Source organism: Cibotium barometz, chromosome 35, assembly GCF_041138505.1.
Source record: "Cibotium barometz isolate CiBa-2024 chromosome 35, ASM4113850v1, whole genome shotgun sequence".
NCBI lineage: Eukaryota > Viridiplantae > Streptophyta > Polypodiopsida > Cyatheales > Cibotiaceae > Cibotium > Cibotium barometz.
The window spans coordinates 14,731,407-14,756,689 of NC_141080.1; the positions used below are offsets into that span (position 1 = coordinate 14,731,407).

The 25,283-nt window shown below is 46.1% G+C and overlaps 1 protein-coding gene and 1 long non-coding RNA gene across 4 annotated transcripts in view; both read left to right on the forward strand.

Annotated features, from left to right (window-relative positions):
• ARC3 (GTP binding protein) overlaps nucleotides 1-25,283 on the forward strand; it is a 159,505-nt gene that overhangs the window by 72,012 nt on the left and 62,210 nt on the right. For 2 of the 3 annotated variants that reach the window (XM_086774615.1, XM_086774618.1), the window contains 2 exons: nucleotides 20,747-20,817; nucleotides 21,016-21,150. In XM_086774615.1, coding sequence (XP_086630741.1) covers nucleotides 20,747-20,817; nucleotides 21,016-21,150 — 206 coding nt within the window. The remainder of the gene's footprint in view (nucleotides 1-20,746; nucleotides 20,818-21,015; nucleotides 21,151-25,283) is intronic. The other variant, XM_086774617.1, reaches the window with a different exon arrangement.
• On the forward strand, nucleotides 13,809-14,926 carry LOC147618189 (uncharacterized). The gene is made up of 2 exons (XR_015262074.1): nucleotides 13,809-14,130; nucleotides 14,230-14,926. It is a non-coding gene; the product is annotated as an uncharacterized LOC147618189 (long non-coding RNA).

Sequence of the window (25,283 nt, forward strand, 5' to 3'; positions counted from 1 at the left end):
TCTTGTTCTCTGTGTGTATGTCTCCCACATGAAAAACCTAACCGTATTTATCTCTCCCATTCAATGTATGTGGCGGTCAGAGATTAATCCATTCTGTTGGTGAGGTTTTCTTGCTGATGGGGACAATTTTGGGAACCACCTAAAGAAGAGGATTTAAAATCATGAGCCAAACAATCAACGTTGCTAGGTTTGAAAGTATTGGGTGACTTTGGAACGAAGATCCCCCGTGAAGGTGAACTAATGTCAGCTATGCGCTCATAGCTGATTGTAGTAGCTAGGTAGACTCGATTGTACTTGAGAAAGTTGACACCTGACGTGGGATTAAGTCCTTCAATGAAGGCATGCAGCGTGTCTTTTGGGGACAAAGTGGAAATTTCAAATGTCAAACTAGTGAATTGGGAGATATAAGATGCCAATAGACATAGTTATCAGGAAACACTGTTTCCCCACCTAAAAATGACAAAACTCTATTTCTGAGCCTGTCGGTTTCTGTTTCTTTGCTTTCTTGTTTCAAGTGTAGAAGATTTTAATCCATGCCATACATACGACCTTTATCTATTTCATAAACTCTCTTAATGTTTACTATTTTCTTAGGCATGTCTTTTGTTTGCCATGCTTTTTTTGAGGAAAAAAGCATGGTTTATATATCAAAACATGTAGTCCACACTGGACATGCCATTCTCCCATTCTTGTTTCTCCCCAAAGATCCCCATTATCATTTCTCCAAGGTTCTCATTGTGCAATGAGCTATGTTATGGATCATGCTCTCATTTCGAGTTCATGCAATGAAAAGGAACTTGTTTCCTTTGAGGAAGCACATGAAGATGATCATTGGATGCGTGCCATGTAGGACGAGTATGACTCAATCCTTAAGAATGACACTTGGTATTTGTCCGATTTTCCTCATGGCAAGAAAGCCATTGGTGCAAAGTGGGTTTACAAGCTAAAGAGAAAGGCAAATGGTAGTGTCGTTATAAGGCTAGGCTTGTTGCAAAGGGTTATGCACACGAGAAGAGCATTGACTATGAAACCTTTGCCCCCACGTCACCTATGACTACCATTAGGTGTATCATCGCATTGGTAGCACACCATGGTTGGCATGACATCACTTGGACAAGACTGCCTGTTTAAATGGGGATTTTCATGAAGAGGTATATGTATCTCAATGTTGTGGTTTTGTTCGTAAGGGATAGAAGAAGATAGTATGCAGGCTATAGAAAGCTTTGTATGGCCTTAAGCAGGCTCCCAGAGCATGGTATGATAAGATGCATACTTGGTTGCACATGGTTTTTGCAATAGTCCAGCTAAAAGTGCCCTCTATGTCAAGAAGATTAAAGAGGAGTTTTTGGTCATCGTTCTATACGTTTATGACATGCTGCTCATAGGCCTTGATGATGAGAAGATTTCAGCCTTCCAGGTTGAATTACATGAGTCATTTGAGATGACAGATTTAGGCCCGGTGACAACCAAACAGGTGGCCTGTAATGCCAAGTAACCTCGTTGTCTCTAACCCTGAGGAAAGGGCGGTTGCTCCGGATCCACAGAAAACCCTCTCGGCATTTCCTCGTATGCTCAAAGCCGGCCTCGCAACTTCTCCCACTGACCTCGGAGGGGGTGTATGGACTTGACGGTGTCCTCTATGGCCTCGCAGCATGGAGCACGCCAAATGTGCCATACTATTAATGATCTCCCACCTTTGACAGGTGCGTGTGGTACCCCTCCGCTGCTGAGATTGGGACTGTTGTGATCCTGCGGTGAGCACTCTTCAACGGACTGTGCCGGTCCCTCTCTCAATATCCCCCAAGAGACCCGAGGACGGGAGCCGAGCATGTGACCACTAGGAAGGGTAATCAAGGGGTTCTAGATCAATGGTTGATGGAGTCTCTCCTCATCCAAGGCTGGGGGAGACGGGCGCAGAGAAGAACATATGTGGTCCCAAGCTCCGCGAAGGCTGGACTCAGTAGGTCCTCATCTCTGTAAAGATGCATCTCGGGCTCAAGGACCAAGGACCGCCAATATCTAGAGTGTGGGTCGAGATACGGGCCATGAGAAAGTCCTTCTAGGGCTCATCACTTGGGAGGAGGCCTCTGATGATCAACTTACCTTGAAGAGCTATGCTCTGCATGGAAGGATCAATAATGCCTACGCCACCTCTAAGGCGAGGCTGAATGATGACTCTCCAAGCTACCTTGGCCCGTGCCGGCCTGCCATGGTGCCGTCCAAAGGAAGTTATGGATCGACTCCTTTACCTAGCCAATACATGCCCTGAATAAGGCTGAGCAAGAGGTGATGTACCACATGGTAGCGAGGACCTAGTTTGCTAGCACTGCTTTGCGAACAAGAGAGAGCTTGGTCATGCTCTAGTGTAGAAGCTTGTTTTGAATGCTGACAAGGAGGGGGGCAAGCTGTTGCTCTGAGGTGATGTCAAGGGTAGGGGATGAGCTAACCCAAAATCCACATGACTTGTGCTAGTTGATCTGTGCTCCGGAGGCTCAGCAAAAGATCTCGACTGTAGCTACAAACTTACGGAGGTTCTCCACATCTTCGGAGAGGTAGGCCGTTGTGTCGTCTGGAATTTCAAAATCGAGGAGCTCCTCCTGAGATCTGATAGGTAGCTTGAGGCCCTGTAGTCCAGTCCCTTGGGAGGCTAAAAAGTTGCTCATCGCCTCATCCACAAAAAGAAAGAGGAAGGGCGCAAGGGGACGTCCGTGGGCGCATTGAACGAGAAAGTGGGAACCTGTCACTCGGAGCGCCTTGGACGAGGACCTCACTTTGAGAGGCCGAGTAGAGGGTAGAGACACCTCGGATCTAGGCTACGAGAAAACCCATCCTGCACATAGTCCCCTCCTTGAGAAAGCCCCCATCCACCTTGTAGTAGGCTTTCTCGAAATCCAACAAAAGAATGGCCAAGTCCTGCTGCCATAGAGGGGCGGTGGTGTACACCTCCCAAAAAGTGAAGGTGTTATCCAAGATGCTCCTATCCTCGATGGAGCGTTTCTGTGTGCCATGGATCGGATCTAGGAGGTGGAGCTGCAGTCGACGGCTGATAGTTTTGGCTAGGTTCTTTAGGCTGTCCCCAAGAGGGCGATAAGTCTCCACTGGCGAATCTCCAACCTGTCACCTCCCTCTTGGGGATCAAGTGAATTAAACCCTCCGCCAGTTGCTCTGGTATAGATCAGAGCACATGATCTCATTGAAGACTGCGTGGAAGCTGCCCTCCATGAGCTCTCAATGTCCAAGAAATTGGGGAACGGGAATCCCATCCTCGAGTGGGCACTTGCCCCTAGGCGCGACTGCGTTTCGAACCTAGGGTGGTTGCCGTCCGATCCTCAAAGCCTCTGGATGCGATCCCTCTTGTGGTGAGGCCATGTCCGCTCGAAGAAGTCCCCAGTGCCTCTGTCTCTCGCTTGAGTTCAGAAAGATGCTCGGGCATGGAATTTGTACTTACTTCGCTCTCCTCTCCTCTAAGGAGGAGATCTCAGTGCGGCCTATGGATATCTGCGCTTCAATTTACGGGTTGTTGGGGGTGCACACTTGTAGGCGCTCATCTCACTGAGCCCAACAAGTGCCTCTGTCTCTCGCTTGAGTTCAGAAAGACGCTCGGGCATGGAATTTGTACTCCACTCTCCTCTCCTGTAAGGAGGAGATCTCAGTGCGGGCTATGGCCATCTGCGCCTCAATCCATGGGTTGATGGGGGTGTCAAAATACGCAGCGGAGACGATAACCAAATCTGAGATCACTAGAGCAACTATAGTGGAGAAAATAGACAGCACAAAAGAAGGAGAGAGATAGGCGTGTAACTCTTCTCTATACACAAGATCCCGAATAAAACAAAGATACAATGATGTGGGGGCCATGGGGCCATTTTATATGGCCCCATACATGCAGTCGGCCTATGCAAAAGCAGCTGACTGGGCCTACATGTCCACGACCAGCCCACTCTAGCAATCGGCCAGCTGCGCACAGTCGGCCAGCAAGCAGGAGAGGTCGGGGACCACACAGGGAAGTCGGCCAGCATCCAGATCATCTGACCAGTAGTTGGCCAACATCTGGATCAGCCGGGGTGCAGAAAACTGCCTCCCACACCATGGGAAAAATAGGGGAAAATGGGGAAAAATACGGGGAGTGAGGAAAAATGAGAAAACACCTATACAGGGCGGGCACACCCACAACAGAGGCCCTGGTGTCTGATAAAGACAGGAGATGACTTCTAACACCCCCTTTCAGCTCCTGGCTGTGAAATCAACCCTAGATACACAGCGGAGATGATAACCAAATCTGAGACCACAAGAGCAAGTATAGTGCAGAAAATAGACAGCACAAGAGAAGGAGAGAGATAGGCATGCAACTCTTCTCTATACACAAGATCCCGAATAAAACAAAGATACAATGATGTGGGGGCCATGGGGCCATTTTATATGGCCCCATACGTGCAGTCGGCTTGTGCAAAAGCAGCCGACTGGGCCTACATGTCCACGACCAGCCCACTCCAGCAGTCGGCCAGCTGCGCGCAGTCGGCCAGCAAGCAGGAGAGGTCGAGGACCACATAGGGAAGTCTGCCAGCATCCAGATCATCTGACCAGCAGTCGGCCAACATCTGGATCAGCCGGGGTGCAGAAAACTGCCTCCCACACCATGGGAAAAATAGGGAAAAATGGGGGGAAAATACGGGGAGAGAGGAAAAATGACACCTATACAGGGCGGGCACACCCACAACAGAGGCCCTGGTGTCTGATAAAGAAAGGAGAGGACTTCTAACAGGGGGTGCACACTTGTAGGTGCTCATCTCACTGAGCCCAATATCCAAAGTCGTAGCTGTGTTGTGTCCTCATGGAAGGCCAAGCTCTCCCATAGCTCCTCAATCCTCATGCAAATCTCTGGGTTCTGTAGCAAGCTCTTGGGTATGTGGAGGCTCTATTGGCTATCCTGTTGCCGAGGATCCTCTAGAGAGATGATGATGGGCGAATGGCTGAAAAAGGTAGTGCAGGCTAAAATAGCAACCAAACCGCCTCATCAACTGGCCCACTCATCAATGTAGAATCAGTCTAACCGGCAGAGGTTGGGGCTTGTGCTTCGCCTGCTAGATTGCTGGATCTGGAGAAGCTCAAACTCCCTTGACTATGCCCAAACTTCGGAAGATGCCAGGGGTCTTGTCCCTTGATGGTGAAGACAGGCTCCTCCCAAGCTGCCAGCGACGATATCGTGTCTACCACGAAGTTTGTCCTCTGTGGTCTCCAGCATATTGAAGTCTCCTCCCATACACTAGAAATCAGCCTAAGGAAGGCCCTGCCTGTCATTCGTGAGGCTGGGAAAACAGACTGTGATCGAGAATCCCGATAATCTAGCAAGAGGGTCGGAGGCAGGATCAAAACTGTATGTTGAGCATGCAAAAACGCCTAGCCGTGTGCAACACAATGGGGCTCTGTTGAAGCATGCGGTCCGAAGTTGCTGGGGTGTCGAACTCCACCTGGCAGTAGCCGCAACCGAGGGTATGGATGTCTATGATCTTGTGCGGCTCGCCAAGGAGGCTGGCCTAGAGCAATCACGAATCTGGTTGCACGCCGGGCGGCTACCCACAATCTTGCAAACCAATATAGAGGCTTCAAGGGAGGCCACTGATGAAGCAAGGAGCTGGAGGTCTGCTTTGGAGAAGAGGCAGGGGGTGGTAGGCTCCGTCGGGGATGGAGCGGCTGCTATGGAGTCCTCTTGGAGGGGGGAAGACCAAAGGAAGCCGCTACCTTGCCGCCAAAATGAAGCGGTCTGAATGCTAAAAACCTGGTGCGAAAACACTTTTTTTTTGGGGGGGGGAAGAGGCAAGGCAAAAAAAAGGGGGGGGGGGGGTCATAGGGGAGAGAGGGAGGCAACAATGAGATGGGGGAAGGTGGAGAGAACGGAAGCGAAGGATGGGCAAAGGAGGCAGCGGGAAGAAGAGAGACTGGGGTGCACAAGACCAGGGGCAGCAGGTTGAAACGGGCGAGGTGACAGGTAGAGAGCAGGAGGGCGGTGAAAAGAGGGGGGAGGCTGGCTGAGAGTGCAGCATGTGGTGGAAGCCGGGGCGGCGACACACAATCAGGCTGGATAGAGGCAGAGCCAAGGGGTGCGAAGGCCTAGCGGGGGATAGAGGGGCGCATGGTGGAGATGGGAGGCTGGCGCAGAAACGTGCAAGGAGGGGGGGGCGGCCAGCGTGCACTGGGGAGATCCAGTCCTGTTTTTCAACCAAAGACTACTACTTCTACATAGTTGTAGTTATTTTCCTTTTTAATCTTAGTCATCAATCTTGCTTAGTTCTTGATTGTAACCTTTGTTCTTCTATTGACCCATGATCTTATCTATGCTTGTCTCATTCTCTTATTAATTGCTAGAGTCTTGATCGATCAAATATTGAGAAGTCGTGGTATCTATTACAACCACAAAATGGGTTTGTATCAGCAAGAAACGAAAAGTATCCAAGGTGTTTGTTATTGGCTTTCTTGATTGTGAGTTGATGATTGAATGCACACAGCCCAACATAGTCTCCTTGGGGTGCACTATGTTGTTTTTAGAATGTGTTGGTAAGGTTACTGTAGAATAGATATTCCTTTCCCAGACGGTTCGAGTGAGGTTGGGATTGCTAGAATTTATGCATCTCAGTGTTTTGGGGTTGTACCATTTATTGGGTATTTTATGCATTTTCTCCTATTTATTTGTCTTGTGTGCAGTCCCTTGCACAAGTTCAACATCTCTTGCTGGCCTATTTCCATTGTAAAGCTTCAAGCTAATATAAAAGGTGATCTTGTCCACAAGCTCTGTCTACTCTCTCTCTTGTCTTGTTTATGCTTCTGCGTGTGCATTCTCCAACATGGTATCACTTGCTGAGGTTCAGGCTGCTCCATCTTCTGCAAATCTGCCCGCCTTCTCATTTGTACCTTGCGTTTTCTGTCCTAGCTCCTCCTGGCTGCAGATCAGTCCCGAACAGTGGCTGCGTTTTCATACACTGTGCGTTTTCTGGTCCAGCCAGCCCCTCCCTTGCTCCTATAGAGGCAAGCTGGCCAGGTACTTGGCTGCGTTTTCTTCTACAGAGGCAAGCGTTGGAGTTTTGGCTACAAATTCTGCTCCGGCATCGGTTGTTGGTGAGTTATCTTGCATGTGGAGTTGTTAGACCAATGGCTGTACATTTCCTTCTTCCTCCACGAGTCCCTACCCTTCCGGTAGGAGGTTCCCGGTGGTTTCTTGGACTGTTTTCCTGCTGTCCAGCCTCCTCTCTCAGGTTTGAGAGGGGGACTGATTGGTTTTGGAGCCTCGCTTCATTGGAAAGCACTTGAGAGAAGTGTTTGAGAGTTGAGATCTGTATGGCTCCTCCTTGTACGAACAAGGATGACAAGTTGAAAGGACCCAACTATGCCCATTGGAAGCTTCAAATTCAGATCTGGTTTATCCACAAGGGTGTGTGGAATATTGTTTAGGGCACTGAGAGGAAGCCCGAGCGTCCTCAAAACTCTAGGAGGTGGATTCAAGATCGAGAGGATGAATTTGCTGCGGAATTACAAAACTGGGAGAATCGAGACTCGAAGGCGCATTCTGTGTTTGTGCGGACCATCATAGAGGAGGTCTCACTGGCAATGCAAACTCTTATCAGTGCTCATCAAGTATGGTCTAAATTGGAGGATCTCTTTGCTCGAGATTCGTCGATGAGGGCAATTACCTTGTAAGGGCAGCTCTACGGTTTGTTATTCCTTGAAGGCAGTTCCATGCAGTCGTTTCTCCTGAAGGCCAAGGTTATCCATGACCAGTTACTGGCTATGGGTGTTGCTTTGGCCTCTTCTCAGTTGGCTGCACTTATCCTCACCAAGCTTCCTCTGGACTATGATGTGATTTCTCGATCTTTGCTGTGCCAGGTTATATCCACTTAGTTGGATTTTGATGATCTTAGCTCCCTACTTTTGGAGGAGGATTCCGTTCTCGTCTCACATGTTAAGTTGAAGGTTTCAGTCAATAGTTTTGACCAGGCACTTTCCTCAGTTCAGAAGAAAGGTCGGAGTCGCTGCTTCTCTTGCGGGAAGTGAGGACATCTGTCCAAGGATTGTTTGTCCAAGAAGAAGGACAAGACCAAGGGCAAGGTTTCATCTTAGAGAAAAGGCAAAGACACGACACAGGATAGTGATACAGATTCTAGTATCACTTCTAGGGCTCCCAGGGCGCTTTCGGCTCAGGAGAACCCAGATGGTGGGCTTCTCTAGTACACATGCAGTTTTTCCTCATGTGCTTCCAGCCAGAGGAGGCTTGTGTGCGGGAGAGGGGACTGATTACAGGGAACCATGATTCGGAGTTCCAAGCATTAGACATCTGGCAAGACATGGTTATCTTTTGTATAGCAGGGATTATGAACTGGATCTGTTCCGAGTACATTGTTCGAGGCTTTTGTTTGGGACGTGATGTGTTCACCGTCCATTGTTGGGGATTATGGACGCGGTGTGCCTAGCAACTCACTATCTATTCTTGGAGTTCACTGCTCACTTGTGGAGGAATTAGTGGCTAAGCAAAGTTCCTTGCCGTTCGTGGTGGCATTTTTGTTTCGAGGAAACAGGTTGGTGGATGCTCTCTCCGAGGTGATTCCAGTATTTGCGGTGCTGGAGGGTCCATGGTCGCATCTTCATCGGCTTATCTTCTTCTGACTCTTGCACAAGAGGGAGTGTTAGAATTCATGTATCTCAGTGTTTTGGAGTTGTACCATTTATTGGGGATTTTATGCATTTTTTCCTATTTATTTGTCTTGTGAGTAGTCGGCCAGTCCTAGAGGTAGTCGGCCAGCTCACTCATGCACTATATAAGGAGTTTCCCCATTATTCACTATTGCATCCACTTTCCTTGCACAAGTTCAACATCTCTTGTTGGCCTGTTGCCAATGTAAAGCTTCAAGCTTATATAAAAGGTGATCTTGTCCACAAGCTCTCTCTACTCTCTCTTGTCTTGTTTATGCTTTCGCCAGTGCATTCTCCAACAAGGATTACTGTTCCTTTGTGGGAACTAGTACGATACTATTCTTATGATTTTTGGGCCATTAAACATAGAATGTTGGAGAGTGAGATTGGTGCGAGGCCAATGTTGCATAGAAACGCGTTTCGTACAAGAACGTACGAAACATTTTGTCTTGTACGAAACACGATTCCCGTGCCCTGTCACATCGTTTCGTACCTTTTTCATGCGCGTTTCCTAGTGGCGGTCGCGTGTACTTTTCGTTGTTTTGTGTACCAGCTCGCCATCGAATCAGTGCCCGTGTCAGCCCGCCTGCTGCTCGGTGTCCTTGGGCCTTGTGGTGGTCTTCTAAAGGGGTTTGTTTTGCTTTATGTATGTTTTCTCTGCACAACTCACAAAGCATCATGTTTTGTTATCTTCCATCAATATGTATGGCATATCTTCCTCCCCTTGCTCTATTGAGGCCCAAGGCTACCTACCTTCTCTTCCCCTTGTTCTATTGCTGGCCAAGATGACAGTTAAATCATGAATCATAAAATGAGATTACTTTATGTTATGTGTCGCACTTGCAGGGCCAACAATCTACATTTATCCCCGCCTTGTAGGATGCCTCGAATAGGTGATTCTCTTTGGAACAATGTCACCTTCGAGTCTAGATATGGTGGCTCGAGCTTTGGAAAGTGGAAATGCAACTTTTGTGCAGATAAGCACCATGGTAGTGTCACCAGGGTGAAGGCACATTTGTCACAAAAAAGGGTTTTGGCATTGGGCCATGTAAGCATGTGCCACAAGAAATCTATGATAGCCTAAAGGCTTGGAAGGCTATGCAGCTAGGTATCCCCCCTCAAGGATATCCCCAATCTGGGAGAGTCTGAAGCACGTCAAAGTTTCTCCAAGAGGACTTGCACTATCACAGAGGAAGATACCAGTGGTGATGTTGTAGGTGCAGCGTTGCAATGAAACGCGTTTCATTCCATCTGAAGGAAACGAAACGTTTCATTGGAATGAAACACCTTTTTTTCATACTGCCTAGGAAAACCTACGTTTTCAACGTTTTCTATCCAGAGAGCACGTTTTTCAAAAAAAAAAAACGTCTACAGGCAACTGGGAAATTGATTGAAGGAGCTCCTGCCTTGCACAAATAAGCTCCTACCAGCTCCTCCCGCACTTTCGAGGTTCCGTGCCTACCAACTCTCAGGTTGATTGTGCTGATTTGTGCTTTTTTGCTTCGATTTTGTAAAAAACACAGATTTTGAAATTTGGGGGTTTTCATGCTAGGATGCCAATCCAGCCTTGCTTTTGTCAAGATGCCTCGCACCAAGGATGCCATGTGGGCCCATGTCACTCCCGTATCTAAATATGGTAGTACAGGTACACAAAAGTGGAAATGCAATTTTCGCGGGGTTTGCTCAGGAGGGTCCATAGTCCGTGTCAAGGCCCATTTCACAGGATTAACCGGGGAAGGCATTGGTGCATGCAAATGTGTGCCTGCAAACATCAAAGTCGAGCTACAAGAATGGAAAAGACAGCAACTGGCAGGACGCGGTTGTGGGCCTGTGCTTGAGGATATTGGGGTTAGTGAGAATACATGCGAGGCATCAAAGAGAACACGGTTGGGTTTAGAGGAAGATGCACAGAGCCAAGCAGGATTTGGGGGTGCTGGTAGTTCCACTCCCACGGCAACACGAGCCCCTTTGCCCGCAGCACCCATAGGTGGATTGCTGACATCTTTGACATTGCGCGTAGCTTGGTGAAGTTTGTTACCAAGAGGCCCAAGGTCTTGGCAATGTTTCGTGCCAATAGTGACCTTGAGCTTTTGAAGCCCTCACAAACTAGGTTTGCATATATGTTCATTGTGGTTGAGAGGGTAGCGAGAGTCCGATAGGGACTCATGCGCACAGTGGTTAGTCGAGAGTGGATGAGGTGGGAGGACCATGAGCACCCGAAGGCAGTTGCTTTTGCACGCAGAGTGATGCAAGAAGATTGGTGGAAGGAGGCAGAGGCTTTATTGAGAGCTCTTCAACCAATCTATAGTGTTCTTCGCATCACTGACATGGAGGGCAACACTCTTGGACTCTTGTACGAGTTCATGGACCGGATTGGAGAGGCTCTTAACCGATGCACTTTCTTGATAGATGAGAGGTACTGAACTTCCAACTAGTTGCCTTCTTGTTGTAACTTGTAAGTTGTATCGTACTATGATCTATCGTAGCCTGTAGGAGTGAGCTAATAGCTTTGATCATTCATGGCTAATTTTCAGGGTTGAGGACATTCGACGGGTTTGGAATGACCGGTGGGATTGGTTCCATAGACCAATCCACGCGGTTGCCCACATATTGCACCCTCTCTCGCATAGTGAGGCACAATATATTAATGAAGAGTTGGAAGATGGATGGCAAGATTACATTCACAAATGGACAGGAGGAGACATGGAGCTCATGAGACGCTTGGAGGATGAGCGGCTAGTGTATCGGAATGCCAGCCACGCATTTGGTAGACAAACTGCATGCATGCGAGAGAGAGAGCTTCAGCCAGTCTCATGGTGGGAGAAGTATGGGATCAGTAGCCCTGACTCGGTGAATATAACTCTAAAAGACAAGTCTGTTATTTACATAATACATTGATCAATGATGATTATACTTAGACTTTAGTACCCTGTACTTAAAACTTTCTGTATTTTAATGGTACAAACGCCTCGCCATTCGAGTCCTCTCACAGGTTTGCAGTTCAGGTCCTGCTGAGAGGAACTGGAGCACATAGGCCCTCTTCCATACAAAGAAGAGGAAGAGGTTGTCTGGTGCTCAGTTGGAGCGGTTGGTGTATTGCCATTGCAATCTCCGCCTAATTGAGCGGTCAGGCAATCCGATAGAGCCTTGTTAGGTCAATGTCGATAAATTGACATTGAGAAGATGAAAGATGTCCCAGAGATTTCTCACGAGGAGCGCGACATATATGCCATGTTGTATGAGGAGTTGATGGCACTTGCTCATGGCACACGAGCATCTACAGTAGCATTATTAGGAGGTGCTAGTGTACTAGTGCAGCACCTGAGACGAGTGCGGCAGCTGAGCCAGCATCATCCTCTTCTGAGAGTGACATTGAGTCTACCGAGGAGAGTAGTGACGAGGACATCGAGGATGTTGAGGATTGAGCGCCCAGTTGGCAGTGCCCACACTCCATATTGAGGACTCTAGTCTTTGGGGCTATCAAGCTCCTCTAGTTTACTATTTGTCATCATTCATGCATGATTGCATCTTTCAGGCTTCAGCATGATTGCAATTTACTTTTTTTGTATCAGCTCAGGATTCAAACTTTTTGTGATCACTTTGAGTGCCATTATTGAGTAGATGATGAAATCCAGATCTTGATTCTTGATGTTGCCAATTGGTCAATGACTCAGTTGGGTGCCCACTGTAACTGGTTCACCCAGATTCTTTAGCTTTAGCTTGTAATTATGTTTTAATGTGTAAATGATGCATGCTTAATATTGTTTTGCAGGGAAGGCAACATATTTTTAACATATTATAAACATGTATATAAATTTTGAGGCTTGTACCCCCCCTTTTTGTATGAAACGTTTTTGAAACTTTTGGAAAATGAATGAAACGTTTATGAAACACGTTTCATGAAACGCCTGGCAAGTATGTGCCGGTGGTTCTAGCTCGGCACCTGGAGCCAAAAGAACCAGTCTTCCAGTGTTCAAGAAAGGACATGTGCAGGTAGGGATGCAGAAGGCTGCCATGAAAGAGGCAACGAGGGAATTGATGAAGCTGTTTATTCAATGTGGATTATCCTTCTACATTGTCTGGACTCCTCGATGAAAGAAGGCAATGAGAGCTATCTCCCGCATTGGGTGTGAGTGGGATGGCCCCTCCTATGAAACATTGCGCACTACTGAGCTTTGCAAGGAGCAACTGGTTGTGGATATGGAGATGGAGCCTCTCAAGGCCACTTGGGCAAAGTATGGTTGTACTTTGCTTTGTGATGGATGGACAGATGTGCGGAAGAGAAATGTGTACAACATTCTTGTTTCCTCTTGCAAAGGCACAATGTTCATTCGTGCCATAGAAGCATTGGTGGGCAGGGACATTGGTTACAGGGGAGTTCATTATGTTGCACATGCGCCAGGCAATCAATGAAATTGGCCCCGATAACATTGTGAAGGTGATCACGGACAATGGGTCCAATTGTGTATCCATGGGCAGAATGTTAGAGGAGGAGTTCCCCAAGATTGTGTGGACACCTTGTGCAGCGCACAGCCTTGACTTGATGATTGAGGATGTGGGAAGCTTGATTGGGTGAGCCATGTATTTTCAGCTGCATCTAGCATGGTGAACTTTGTCACAAAGAGGCCAAAGGTTTTGAGCATGTACAGGGCCAATAGTGATCTTGAGCTTCTAAAGCCCTCCAAAACTCGGTTTGCATATATGTTTATTGTGGTGGATAGACTAGTGAGAGTGTGACATGGCTTATTGTGCATTGTTGTGTGTCGTGAGTGGACAGCATGGGAGGTAGGACGAGCCCAAGTCTATAGCACTCTCTTATGGTCATGAGAGATACTTGGTGGTAGGATGCAGAGGGACTTGTGAAGGCACTTCAGCCCATGTATAGTGTCCTTTGGCTCACAGACATGGAGGGGATACCATTGGGCTGGTTTATGAGTTCATGGACAGAATTGGTGAAGCTCTCAATGATTGCATTACCTTGTCGCCTAACATGTGCTCACCCTTGGGCTTTAACTTTAGTCTTGGAGTCTTTCTTTAAGTTATTTTATAAATGTATAGAGTCTAGACTTGTTGCTTTCTTGTTGCTTCCTATTACCTAAATCTTGATCTCTTATGTATGCCACATGTAGAGTTCAAGATATTAATGAGATCTGGAATCGGCGTTGGGATTGGTTTCATAGGCCAATCCATGCTGTTGCCCACATTTTGCATCCCCTTTGGAGGAATGAGGAGCAATACCTCAATGAGGAGCTAGAGTTAGGATGGACCAAGTACATTACCAAGTTGGTGGGACTGGGAGGTGATATACAACTTATGAGAAAGCCCGAGGATGAGCTTCTCATTTACTGCAATAGTAGCCATATGTTTAGGCGAGCTATTGCATTGCTCAGGGAGACATAGTTGGAGCCAGTGTCTTGGTGGGAGAAATACGGTATTGGTACACCCAATTTGGTAAGGTTCTTGAATCTTGTATCTTTGTCTCCTATTCTTTCAAAATCTACATTCAAATGCTACTCTCTTTGACTTTACATTCTTTTTTGTACAATGTAGAGACGGATTGCATTGAGAGTTCTCTCCCAAGATTGCAGTTCAAGGCCTTGTGAGAGGAACTGGAGTACATGGGCTCTTTTTCACACGAAAAAGAAAAACAGATTCACCACAACACAATTGGAGAGGCTTGTCTTTTGTCATTGCAATCTCCGATTGCTAGAGCAAAAGGGTCATCCCATTGAGCCTCACCAAGTGAATCCAGATAAGATTGATTTCATGAAGTGCAAAGAGATTCTTGACATTCCTCAGGAGGAGAGAGACATCTATTCTATGCTCTATGAGGAGATCATGGCTCCGGCTCGCACTACACGATGTTCTCAAGAGGCTAGTACTAGTGGTGCACCCGCACCTCTAGAGGATGAGGCATTTGAGGACTCGGCTACTGGCAGTGACCCTGAGAGTGAGGTTGCAGTAGAGGCAAAGGATGAGGATGCAGATAGCAGCTGCTGCCGGCATCATTTTATTTGGACATGTTATTTAGTTTGATCTTGGATTTTGAGTCATGACTCATCACCCATGTGGTGATCCTTTTGATTTCTGTTTAGTCATCACCCACGTGATTTGTGATATCATCATATCTTACATGTATTTTGTTTTTATTGAAATGAATTCAATGTGGTCTCTTATAAGTTATTAATGTAATAGAGACATTTTTTTTGGGGTATATTTCAAGTTAAAAATATACATGCTTTTTCTATTTTGTATGAAATCTTTTTATACCCATTTCTTACCTTTTATGAAACATTTCAAAACGTATGAAACCCGTTTCATACTTGCGGTTTCAGAAACGCTTGGCAACACTATGCGAGGCTCACCTGGAAATTAGACCATGTTATCTAGGAAGAAAGTGAGTTGCATCTAAGATTGGGTGACAAGAGGGGATTTGTCACCAACTTCAATATTTCGGAGTATGAAAGGGGTTTGGTGGACTTTTGGATGTCTGAATATTTGGAAAGTACCAAGCTTTGGGAAGGGGGGTTTATCCAATACAAAAGATCTAGCGTTTGAAGCTTTGTCTAGGCACTTGAGATGGTTTCTTGGACACAAAAATGGACATTGGAGTTCAATTGGAAAGCATGTATGGTGAGCTTCCGACGATTGGGAGAGATCTGGTATTGAAACATGGTTCTACATGGTGCTCACATACATTTCTAATAAGGTGGAATACAAAAGATGTCACTTCTAAAATCTAGGAGGATCACTATTTTTGGACAACTCCCAATGGAAATTCCGTTCATGTCATTACGCCTATAAGCTAAACAAATGGGGGGACTTGCTGAAGCACCTTTGACATAATATCTATGAGTTGAGATATTTTTAGAGATGAAGTTTATGGGTGGGAACCATCTCCTAAATTGGGACATGTGGCAAGATAGTGGATCAAAGTGAGACAAGTGGCTTGACACTTGTCACCTTAGTTCTACACTTGTCATTATAGCTTTTACTTGCCATTCTAGCTGATGAGAGCTCCAAATCTATAAACCGGAGTCCTTTCTCTTCATTTGGGTAGGCTCTATTGCTGCAAACTAGTCTCTACCATGTTGGCAACTCTTCTCTAACTTGCTTGAGGACCAACACAGAGAGCTCTCACCGACTGCTTCCATTCCAACACTCTGAGGGCCGATCCACCCACCTTACCTGGGTCGCAGGCTAGTGCAGGAGCTCGCGGAGAGGTGTGACACTCAATAGAGCCACTGAGTTATGCAGAGCTCAACGCCCCAGACCCCATGGCCCTCGCCCATGGCCAAGGAGGATCCGGGCCATCATCTCCCATCATCGTAGGACCTTCTCGTGCCGGCTCAGTTTTACCACCTTCAGCAACATGTCACAGCGGCCCATGAGGGATGTATTAGGGTGATATGAGAGCTCTCTGCTCATGTACCTAGATTGAATTTTATAGTTCTAGATTTTTGTTATCTTTCTTTATTACTATTTTGTACCCAGGATGATGTACCTCATGGATATGATGTAACCTTTTGGTCTCATAGGTCATTTTGGCCTTTTGAAGACGTTAATACAACTTTCTTTCTTTCTCGAAGGTTGCCCATGAAGTATACCGGCTGTTCGGGACTGTTTTGAAGGCTTCCATCGCGAAGAAATATTGAAGGCAAGGGTATTTTATCATTGTAATATGATTTCCAGCCACGTACTTTTGCTGTTCCAGCACTTGTACCTAATGTACAACCATTGTACTTGCTGTACCGGCTCTATTGTTGAGTTCTTTTATCACATATGGCACCTTGGCGACCCGTGGTGATACCTGATGGTTGCTCTCACATGCACACACCTTGTAAAGGAGGGCCTCTCCTATAAAAAGGACCAAATAACATAATACACATATGCTTTCCACGACTCTGATAATCTTCTCCTTAATCTCCTCATTAAGGTGTTAAGTGCTGCTTAACGTGGAACTGCTGGTTGCTATCATTTCCTCTCTGTTGTAGTCGGCACTCCTTTGAGTACATGTGCCCCTACAGTGGTATCAAAGCCTACTCGCAAGAGGAAATTTTGGTTGGGAAGCACTTGTTTTTTTGAAGCACAAGAATAATGGGAGTTAGAGGATGTGTGTTAACTATATAAAACTGAATAAAGTTTCCATAAAGAATAGATACCCCGCTCTTAGAACGGATGACTCAATTGATAGTTTGCAAGGCGCAATCTATTTTAAGAAGATTGACTTGCGTAGTGGTTATCACCAAATATGGATTGCCAAAAAAGATGTCTTTAAGGCAACGTTCCGTACATGGTATGGACATTATGAGTTTCTCATTTTACCTATTGGGCTCACGAATGCTTTGGCCACGTTCGAGCAAACGATGAATGATCTCGTTTGAGACTATTTGGGTAAATTTGTTGTGGTATTCTTAGACAATATTTTGGTCTATAGCCATTTCTTGAGGAGCTTGAAAAGCACCCCGAATCGTCTTAGATATTGTGAGGTGGGAGAAGTTTTATGCAAAATCTCTAAGTGTGAGTTCTCGCAGAAAGAACTAGTCTACTTGGGACATTGGTTTTCCAGGTAGGGCATGAGCATTGAGGACGAGCGGATACAAAAGGTATTAGATTGGCTAACTCCTCGCGTTGTTAGACATCTTCATTCTTTCTTTGGGTTCGTTGTTTTCCTTCGGAAGTCAGTGCAGTACTATTCTACGCTAACTTTGCAATTGACGAACCTTCTTAAATGACATGGATAAAAGTCAAATAGTACTATTGATAGGAACGAAAAGCTTGATGAGGCTTTTCGGCCTTGACATGAATGTGAAGGATTCACTTTTCTTAGCCATATCAGACTCTTGGCAAACCATTTGTGGTTGAGACTGATGTCAGTGATTGCGCGATAGAGGCAGCTTTGTTGCAGGAGGATAGGCCTATTTCTTTTGAGAGCAAGAAGCTCAATGAAGCGCAGATGAGACACCCTACTAAGGAGAAAGAAGTTTATGCTGTGGTTCATGCTTTGAAGATTTGGAGGTAGCATCTGTATGGCTCTCGATTCATAGTCTTGACCGACGATGATTCTTTAAAGTATGTATATGGCCAACTTGAGTTGAGGGGAAGGAAGACAAGGTGGGCTGAGCTAATGCACGATTTTGATATCCAATATAGAAAAGGGAGCCAGAATCAGATTGCCGATGCTTTGAGGCGGTTTGGTGAGGTGAACTAACTCAGTTTCATCAAGATTGGGGCCGACTTTTATAATTCTTTGAGGGGACTATGTAGGACTGACACATTTTTTGGTTGATACTAGCAATGGCAACAGGTCTAGGAGGGGAGCTTGTATGATGAGCATAGCTCAAAGGATAGAATCCCTGATAAAATGGTTAGGCGTTAGTTTGGAATGGATTGTTGGAGTTGAAAATGAGGATCCTCATTGAATGTCATGATGCTCTGACAACATGTCACCGTGGGGTACAACGAACGTATGATATGGTAAAAACACACATTTTATTGGCCTAAGATGAAGGCGTATGTTTAGGGTTATGCATAGTCACAAAAAAACGTGTATTGTTATAGTTAGAAACCTCTGAAAACGTTTTGAAGCGAAACGTCATGCAAACAAGCACCAAGTGGAGTGGGAGGGTTTTGAGTTGTGAAAGACCCTCGACCATTGTTGAGAAGATTGCTATTGAAGAGAACCATAGTTCGAGTGTCTGTAGTGAGCATGTCACAACGCTGTATCCTCCTGAGCTACCAAGGCATGATAGCTTTGAAGAAGTTGTAGCAAATGAGAGTGTGACTCATTCAAAGAGCCACCAAAGTCCTTCAACGTGTAAAGACCGCCTTTCTCTACACCTTTAGCAACAATCTGCAAGGTGCTAGTGTCAATGATCTCAAGAACTGAACTGTCAAAGTAGACATCGTAGCCTTTCTCTGCAATCTGAAACACTGAGAGCAGATTGCTAGAGAGCTTGGGAACATAAAGAACATCCCGGATAGCATCACCAATGGGCACCTTCGAAGAGCTAGGCCAAATATAATGCAGAATGGATCTGTCATGAGTCATGTGAGTAGTGCACCCACTATCAACCACCCAATTCGTAAGACATTAGGAACATGTGAGTCCGCGGGAAGCTCCTCAATGCCAATGAAGACAGTCTCCTTGGTGGAAGAGGAACGCTAGGATTGGTTGGTAGACGAAGAGGTTTGATTGGTGGGATTCTTTGCAGAACCACCTTCTCTCTTCTTCTTTGCGACAGTCAGGCTGAATGTGACCTTTGTGACCACAATGATGGCAAGTAAGATCGTTATGAGTAGTATTGTTGGCAGGTTTAGAGTCAATTTTGTTGCTGGTGGAACCCTTAGATTGCCATTTGCCTTTGCCCTTGACTTGAAGAAGGGTCTTAGAAGCACCTTGGCTTGTTTTCTTCCTCATAGCTCTCTATCTTGAAGCATGTCAACAAGAGTTTGCAGATTAGTAGAGGGTTCTCCAAGGCAATCTTCTGAGTAGAGTTCTCTCTATGATATCTCTTCCAAAAGGTGTCTCATAGTTTTCGTGTGGTCTCCTCATCATTGTCATCAAATTGACGAGCAACAGAGGGTTTAATGTTGAAGATGATAACCGCATGAGCCTGGGCATCCTTATCAAGCTAGGCAACAATCTCAACCTAAGGAGAAGTTGCAGTTGGCTGGGCGTCGGCCCTTCTCTTGAATTTACAGTGGAAAGGTTGCAAGTAGTTATCCGGGGGTTGCCCACTCCTCCCTACACGCAAGGTGAGGTGAAAGAAAGATGTAGAACTGAACTCCTTTTGGAGATCAAGGCACACGGGTGAAGACGGGAGCCTACATGATGCACAATGAACTAAGGGAGGGAGAGGCTAATGGAGCAAGTGCGCAGTGCTCCCACTATCCTGGGCTACGTACAAAATAAAAAAAAGCAAAAAAAAAAAGATTTGCGTGATTTGTGTTGAGCTGCATAGAGGGAGGGCTGGAAAAAAAAACGTTGGTTGATAGCCTTCTCGTAGAGTGAAGAAGCAAGAGCTTGAGAACCGGAGGGCTTTGATACCGGGAGGGAATGATTGAAGGCAGCAAGCGGAAACACAAGAGAGACTTGGAGCAGCCAACGAAAATGATGAACAAATTATATGGCACAGAGGCTTGTCCTTATATACATCATTAAGCGGGTGGTCGGCTGGCATAAAAACCCATGACTGAGGACAAAGTCCATGACTAGGAAAAACGCCTAGTAAAACGAGGGAAAAATATCTGATAAATATGCTAAATAAAAGGTGGCATAAAAAGGATCAAATGGGGCTGGAGATGATCATTCCAACATACCTAGTGCTAATCTTCAAGATTAGTGGCCTAATCGTGCAGGGTTAGGGGAACCCTAGGATTAGGAGAAAGCAATCTACTATGGGCGGCTAAGGTTATTATTTATAAATCCATGTGTACTGGCTATTTATAACAGGATGGATATTTATAGTAGCAGTGGGCACTATATAAGTGAAACATTGGTTATTGTTGTCGTAACCTCACTTTTGGTCGGAGTTCAACCAAGACTCCGGCCACGCATGTGGTAGAGCATAGATTGGCACACCTAAGAACTGACATGGATATGTGGGAGTCGAACCTTAGCCCTTGAATCGGGGGTGGTTCGAAGCATAGAACCTATGGTTGGGAGGTGAGCTAGCTTGCACCCCTCTTAGAGGTTTTTTACTAATCACTTCTGTTGCGTGTTTAGGAGATCTGTGGGGTTGTAACATGGTTGAATGGCTTGTTAGCTGAGCCTCATGGCCAGCAAAAGGAGCATAAATCCATTCCAAATCTTGCCACATATCTCAAACTAGTTGGCCATCATGAGTTGCATGAACTCGCTCCTTTGTTCTAGGAATCCATACACATGCATGCACCTAAACTATTCACTGTGCATGTCTATCTTCGTTACTCTCATGACGTGACCTCTGTCCCTTTATTAGTAGGGCTCACAATGGCTTGTGCACTCAGATAAACTCAATGTAAAATTTTGAGGTTTTTGAAAGTATCTTTTGTTCTGTTGAATTGTTTCTTTTTGGATTTACAGTGAGTAAGTTGGATGGATCTTTAACCTTCCCAGGTCAAGCGCAGCATGAGGCACCCAATATTGTCGTTCTTGTAAGTATTTTGACTTCACTAATTTTTGCTATAAAGATGGTTTTGCTCTTGGGAAAGATGTAGTCATTCAAATAACTGCATCAGAGCTTTGTCCAATTTAACATTGTGTGCAAAGTTCATCTTTGTATTAGCCCCTAGTATGGCCCAAAAAAGCATTTAAGTTTTTTATGAACAAGAAATCGGTGGGTGATTTGGCAGGTCATTGGAATGGGAGCCAATTTGTGTGGCAAGGAAGCCTTAGATATTCTGCAATCAAGCAGAGGACATGGCAGCCTCTCGGTGATGATAGTTATCCAGCCCTTTAATTTTGAGGGGCCAAGGCGGAAAAAAGAGGTTCTCTGCTCACCAAGGTCTTACGATTGGTTGTTCTTTTGGCAATTCTAAGTCTTTGTTGAGAATCTACCAAATGCACTTATAACTTTTAAGGAGATGCTGAATTGCTAGAATCACACCGTATTTAATGGTAGTCATGTGTACAACCTATAATTTTTGTTGGCTTTCCATGGTAGTTTACTAACATGAAACGACAATAACGTCTTGCTGATGTTTTAATACAATCAACAACCACACCTGTGTGTTTGTGTGGAGGGAGCTTCGATAGTTGACCTAGAACTACTGAGATGGAGGGCTTATGCTGAACGGAAGATAGGGTGCAGAAGATGAATGTGTGTGGATGGGCTAGCACATGGTCCTTTTAGTAATCTCTATAGACTTTGATTAGCATTCTTATGCGTCACCATGTGGAACTTAGTCGATATGATTGCTCCATGTTCCCACCGGGTCTAGGTGACCCCGGGCCCCCACAACAACAAACAGCAGCAACACACAAAACAAACCTGAGGATTTGGTGTCCCAAGAATCGAGTCCTTTGTCAGTCCATACAAACACGTTGCCTATTTGTGTGTATTAAACTTTTTGAAGCCGTCTATAAACCATCTGGCCTCAAGATCTCACCTCAGCCGTCTATAAACCATCTGGCCTCAAGATCTCACCTCATCCATGGCTACTACTCATAATTGGGGCCTTACAAAGAAGAGCTAGCCCTTACCATTAAAGGCCTTATATACATTGTTTTTAATTTGTATCAATGGACATCCAATTGTAGAGCATTATTTGTGCCAATGCAGTAATGCATTCTTTTCTTATATATGGAGAATTTCTCATTTTTACATAATGAGCAACTCTTTATAAAAAAAAAGTGTGTCACAATCGGCATTCGTGCAGTTTTTAAGGCAACAGTTACTGGCAAGGGCCCGAGAAACCGGCAAGATGGTATCAGCTAACACTGCCAAAGCCTTAGGGGTTCACTAATAGATTTGTATGTGTCACCATTGAGCTATCTAGTGGTCCTCTTATCTTCTTGTGTGAGCTTTGGGCTCTGGATGAGCATACTCCGTAGTGGTGCTCCATCGCTAGGACTGGCACGGCGTGATTCGTAGTGCCAGGGACGGGTGGATTGCACACGGTGTATGTTTCTGGATTACCACCGCTAGGACTGGCACGGCGTGATCCGTAGTGCCAGGGACGGGTGGATTGTACACTGTGTGTGTACCTGGAATTGACTTTCCGGTGGGCCTGCTTGTGCCCGGAAATGTCAAGTATTGTGCAAGTACATGAACGGAGATTATCCTTTAACAATGTTGCATTGTGCACTCATGTTTGCCTGCCTTTGAAATGTTTTCGCGTGAACTGGTTTCGTTTGCATGCCTGACTTGTGTGTCTAGCTCAGGGGTCGGGGACGCCCTCCCGTGAGCCGTGGAATGCCTTGTCTTCTGACAGGTTTTGTGGCGTGTGAACAGGTGGGAAATCCTTATTTTAATAAGAGTTTTAAGTTATAAGCCTTATAACTTACAGGTTTCATACTTCATTAAAAGTAGGTGGACACTTTATAAGTGTGGGCACCCTCTTTTGGCCTGGGCACCCTTTTATAGCATGTGGGGTGGGGGTTGGCCACCTACCCCACCTACCACACCCAATCCTTTGCATGGGAGGAAGGCGCCTTACTTCCAACCCTCTTCCTTGCATTCGTGAGGAGAAAAACAGGGCTGCCTGCTGGGATTTTGAGAAAACAGGCCGTACAGCAGCTGGAGCACTCATTATTCTCATGAAACAGGTCGTACAGCTCCCACTCCTCCTATTGTTTGAGGACTGAACCACACAGCAGGTACAGCAGGTATATTATCCTCATTTCTTGCTGATTCTGGTCGTACAGCAGGTACAGCAGGTACAATATCATCAGTACCTGTTGATTCTGGCCGTACAGCATCTTTGGAACCCTTTTCCCATGGACTGAATGGTACAGCTTCTCTCTTTTCACTTCCATGCGTGGATTCAGGTCTGGACAGCTCTCTTTTTCTCTCACGTGTGTACTCAAAACAGCTAGCAGGTGCCCTCTTCATTTCCCCATGTGATTCAGGTCAGTACAAGCATTCTCGTGTGATTCAGACCAGCAACAGGTCTCTTCACTCCCACGTGTGATTCAGGTCAGGCCAGTGGGGTTCTCCACGTGGATTTAGGTCATACGCATTCCCTACAAGTGGCCCAGGTTGTTTCACTCTTCCTACTGGCTGTACGGTGGCTCCAGAAGATTTTCATTGCGAAGAACGAGGAATTCTCCTGCTCTCCTATGTTTGGACTCCTCTTCCATTCACCGAGTCAACTCCGTGAGGGTGCCCCATCGTTAGGACTGGCACGGCGTGATCCGTAGTGCCAGGGACGGGTGGATTGCACGCGGAGTGTGACTCTGGAAGGTGCTATGGACGGGGCAGCCCTTGGTGACTGCAGACTCGGCATCAACAAACATATTCGGGTTTGATACTTTGTTTTTCATTGTGCATTGCTTATTGGAAATCTGGCCTTGGGCCCGTGTACTTGTAACAAATTCTCCCAAGTAATAATATCATTTCTTGGGGGGGGGCCGGCCGTTCCGGCCTCAGTGTGGTGTCATCTATCTATGCTCAGAGTTGTTAATTACTTTTTGCTATTTTGTCTTGTGCTATTGTCTTTTAAGAGTGTATATTAAAGTGCTAATTGGAGGAGTGAGTCCAGGAAGGGGTGACCCCTGCTTGGGTCTCGTTTCAGTGGTATCAGAGCACGGATCTTCCTTTTTCTACATTGGGAGACGATCCAAAGGCTTCATGACCACTCTCCATTAGTGACTTTACTCTTATTATGGCTAGCCAAGCAAGTAGCAAGGAAGTGCCAAATTCAAAGGGGCACTCCAGTGGAACACAAGCAAGTGGAAGGATGCCTTATGCCCGTGATCATGTATGGTTGGGACAGCCGTCCCGTGGCAAGGAGAAAATGCAGGAGCAAGAGCAAGAGCCAGAGCCAAGTGCCATGAATGCTGAAATTCAGCGTATGCGAGAGCTTCTCCATGCCAGGGAGATGGAATTGGCCAGCCTACGTGAGGACGCACACATTCAACAAGTGCTAGATGCAAAGAAAAAGGAGGCAACCGTCTTTCAAGACTTTGAAGCTTTGGCTCGTGGATCAGGGCTGAAACCTCGTGAGCTAGCTCTTTCATTCTTAGTGGACAAGGGTGATGTATTGCAGGGCCAGGATGGGGAGCTTGTTATAAAGAGATCTCCATTGGTGGACATGCCTGGGATAGCCTCTCCAAAGCTGAAATCTGCTGTCCACAAAGAGGAGCCTTCCATTACATCCCGACGTGATTCTACCTTACATGGGAGGCATAGCCATGCCTATGAAGGTAACATTACTTCTAGAGATGATCGTTACAAGCCTCATTCTTCATCTTTGCAGGTTTCTCATGGGCTTAGAGAGCACCGACATCCCCGTACTACTACTTTACCTGTTGAACTCTCCCGTGAAGAGCCATTTCTTCATGCTCCCATCTCCACACCCTCTCCGGATTATGCTTATGCTGCAAGAGATAGTGGTGGGGCTACACACATGCATGCAGGTACAGCACATGGTTCACGTCCACCTATGCCACCTTTGTATGCAGGAGCATCTATGGATGCCAGGGCTGATCCACATGAACGTGGAATCAAGAGGAAGCATGGGGATTATGAGCATCATGTTCATAAGCAAAAGGAATTCAAAGCCGGGGACAAATCCGTCAAGTTCGAGACATATCATGGTGAGTTTGATGCTTCCAAGGCTATGTCATTTGTTTCCCAGTTTGACATTGCTTTTAGTGATGACGATTTTTCAGAAAAGTCCAAGGTGAGGCATGCCAGCATGTTCTTGAAGGGCACGGCCGCTCATTGGTGGCTTGCAGAAAAGCTCTCAGGCACTCCCGTGGACACTTGGGCTGAATTTAAAACTAGATTCTATGCCCAATTCTTACCCCCTAATGCCAAGAAGAACATCCGCAAGAAGTGGGATTGGGTTAAGCAGAATGAAGGTGAGTCAGTTCATGCTTATGTATCCAAGTTTTGGAAAACACTCTTGGAAGTTTCCCCTATTATGCAGGTAAATGATCAGGAACGCAAGAGAAA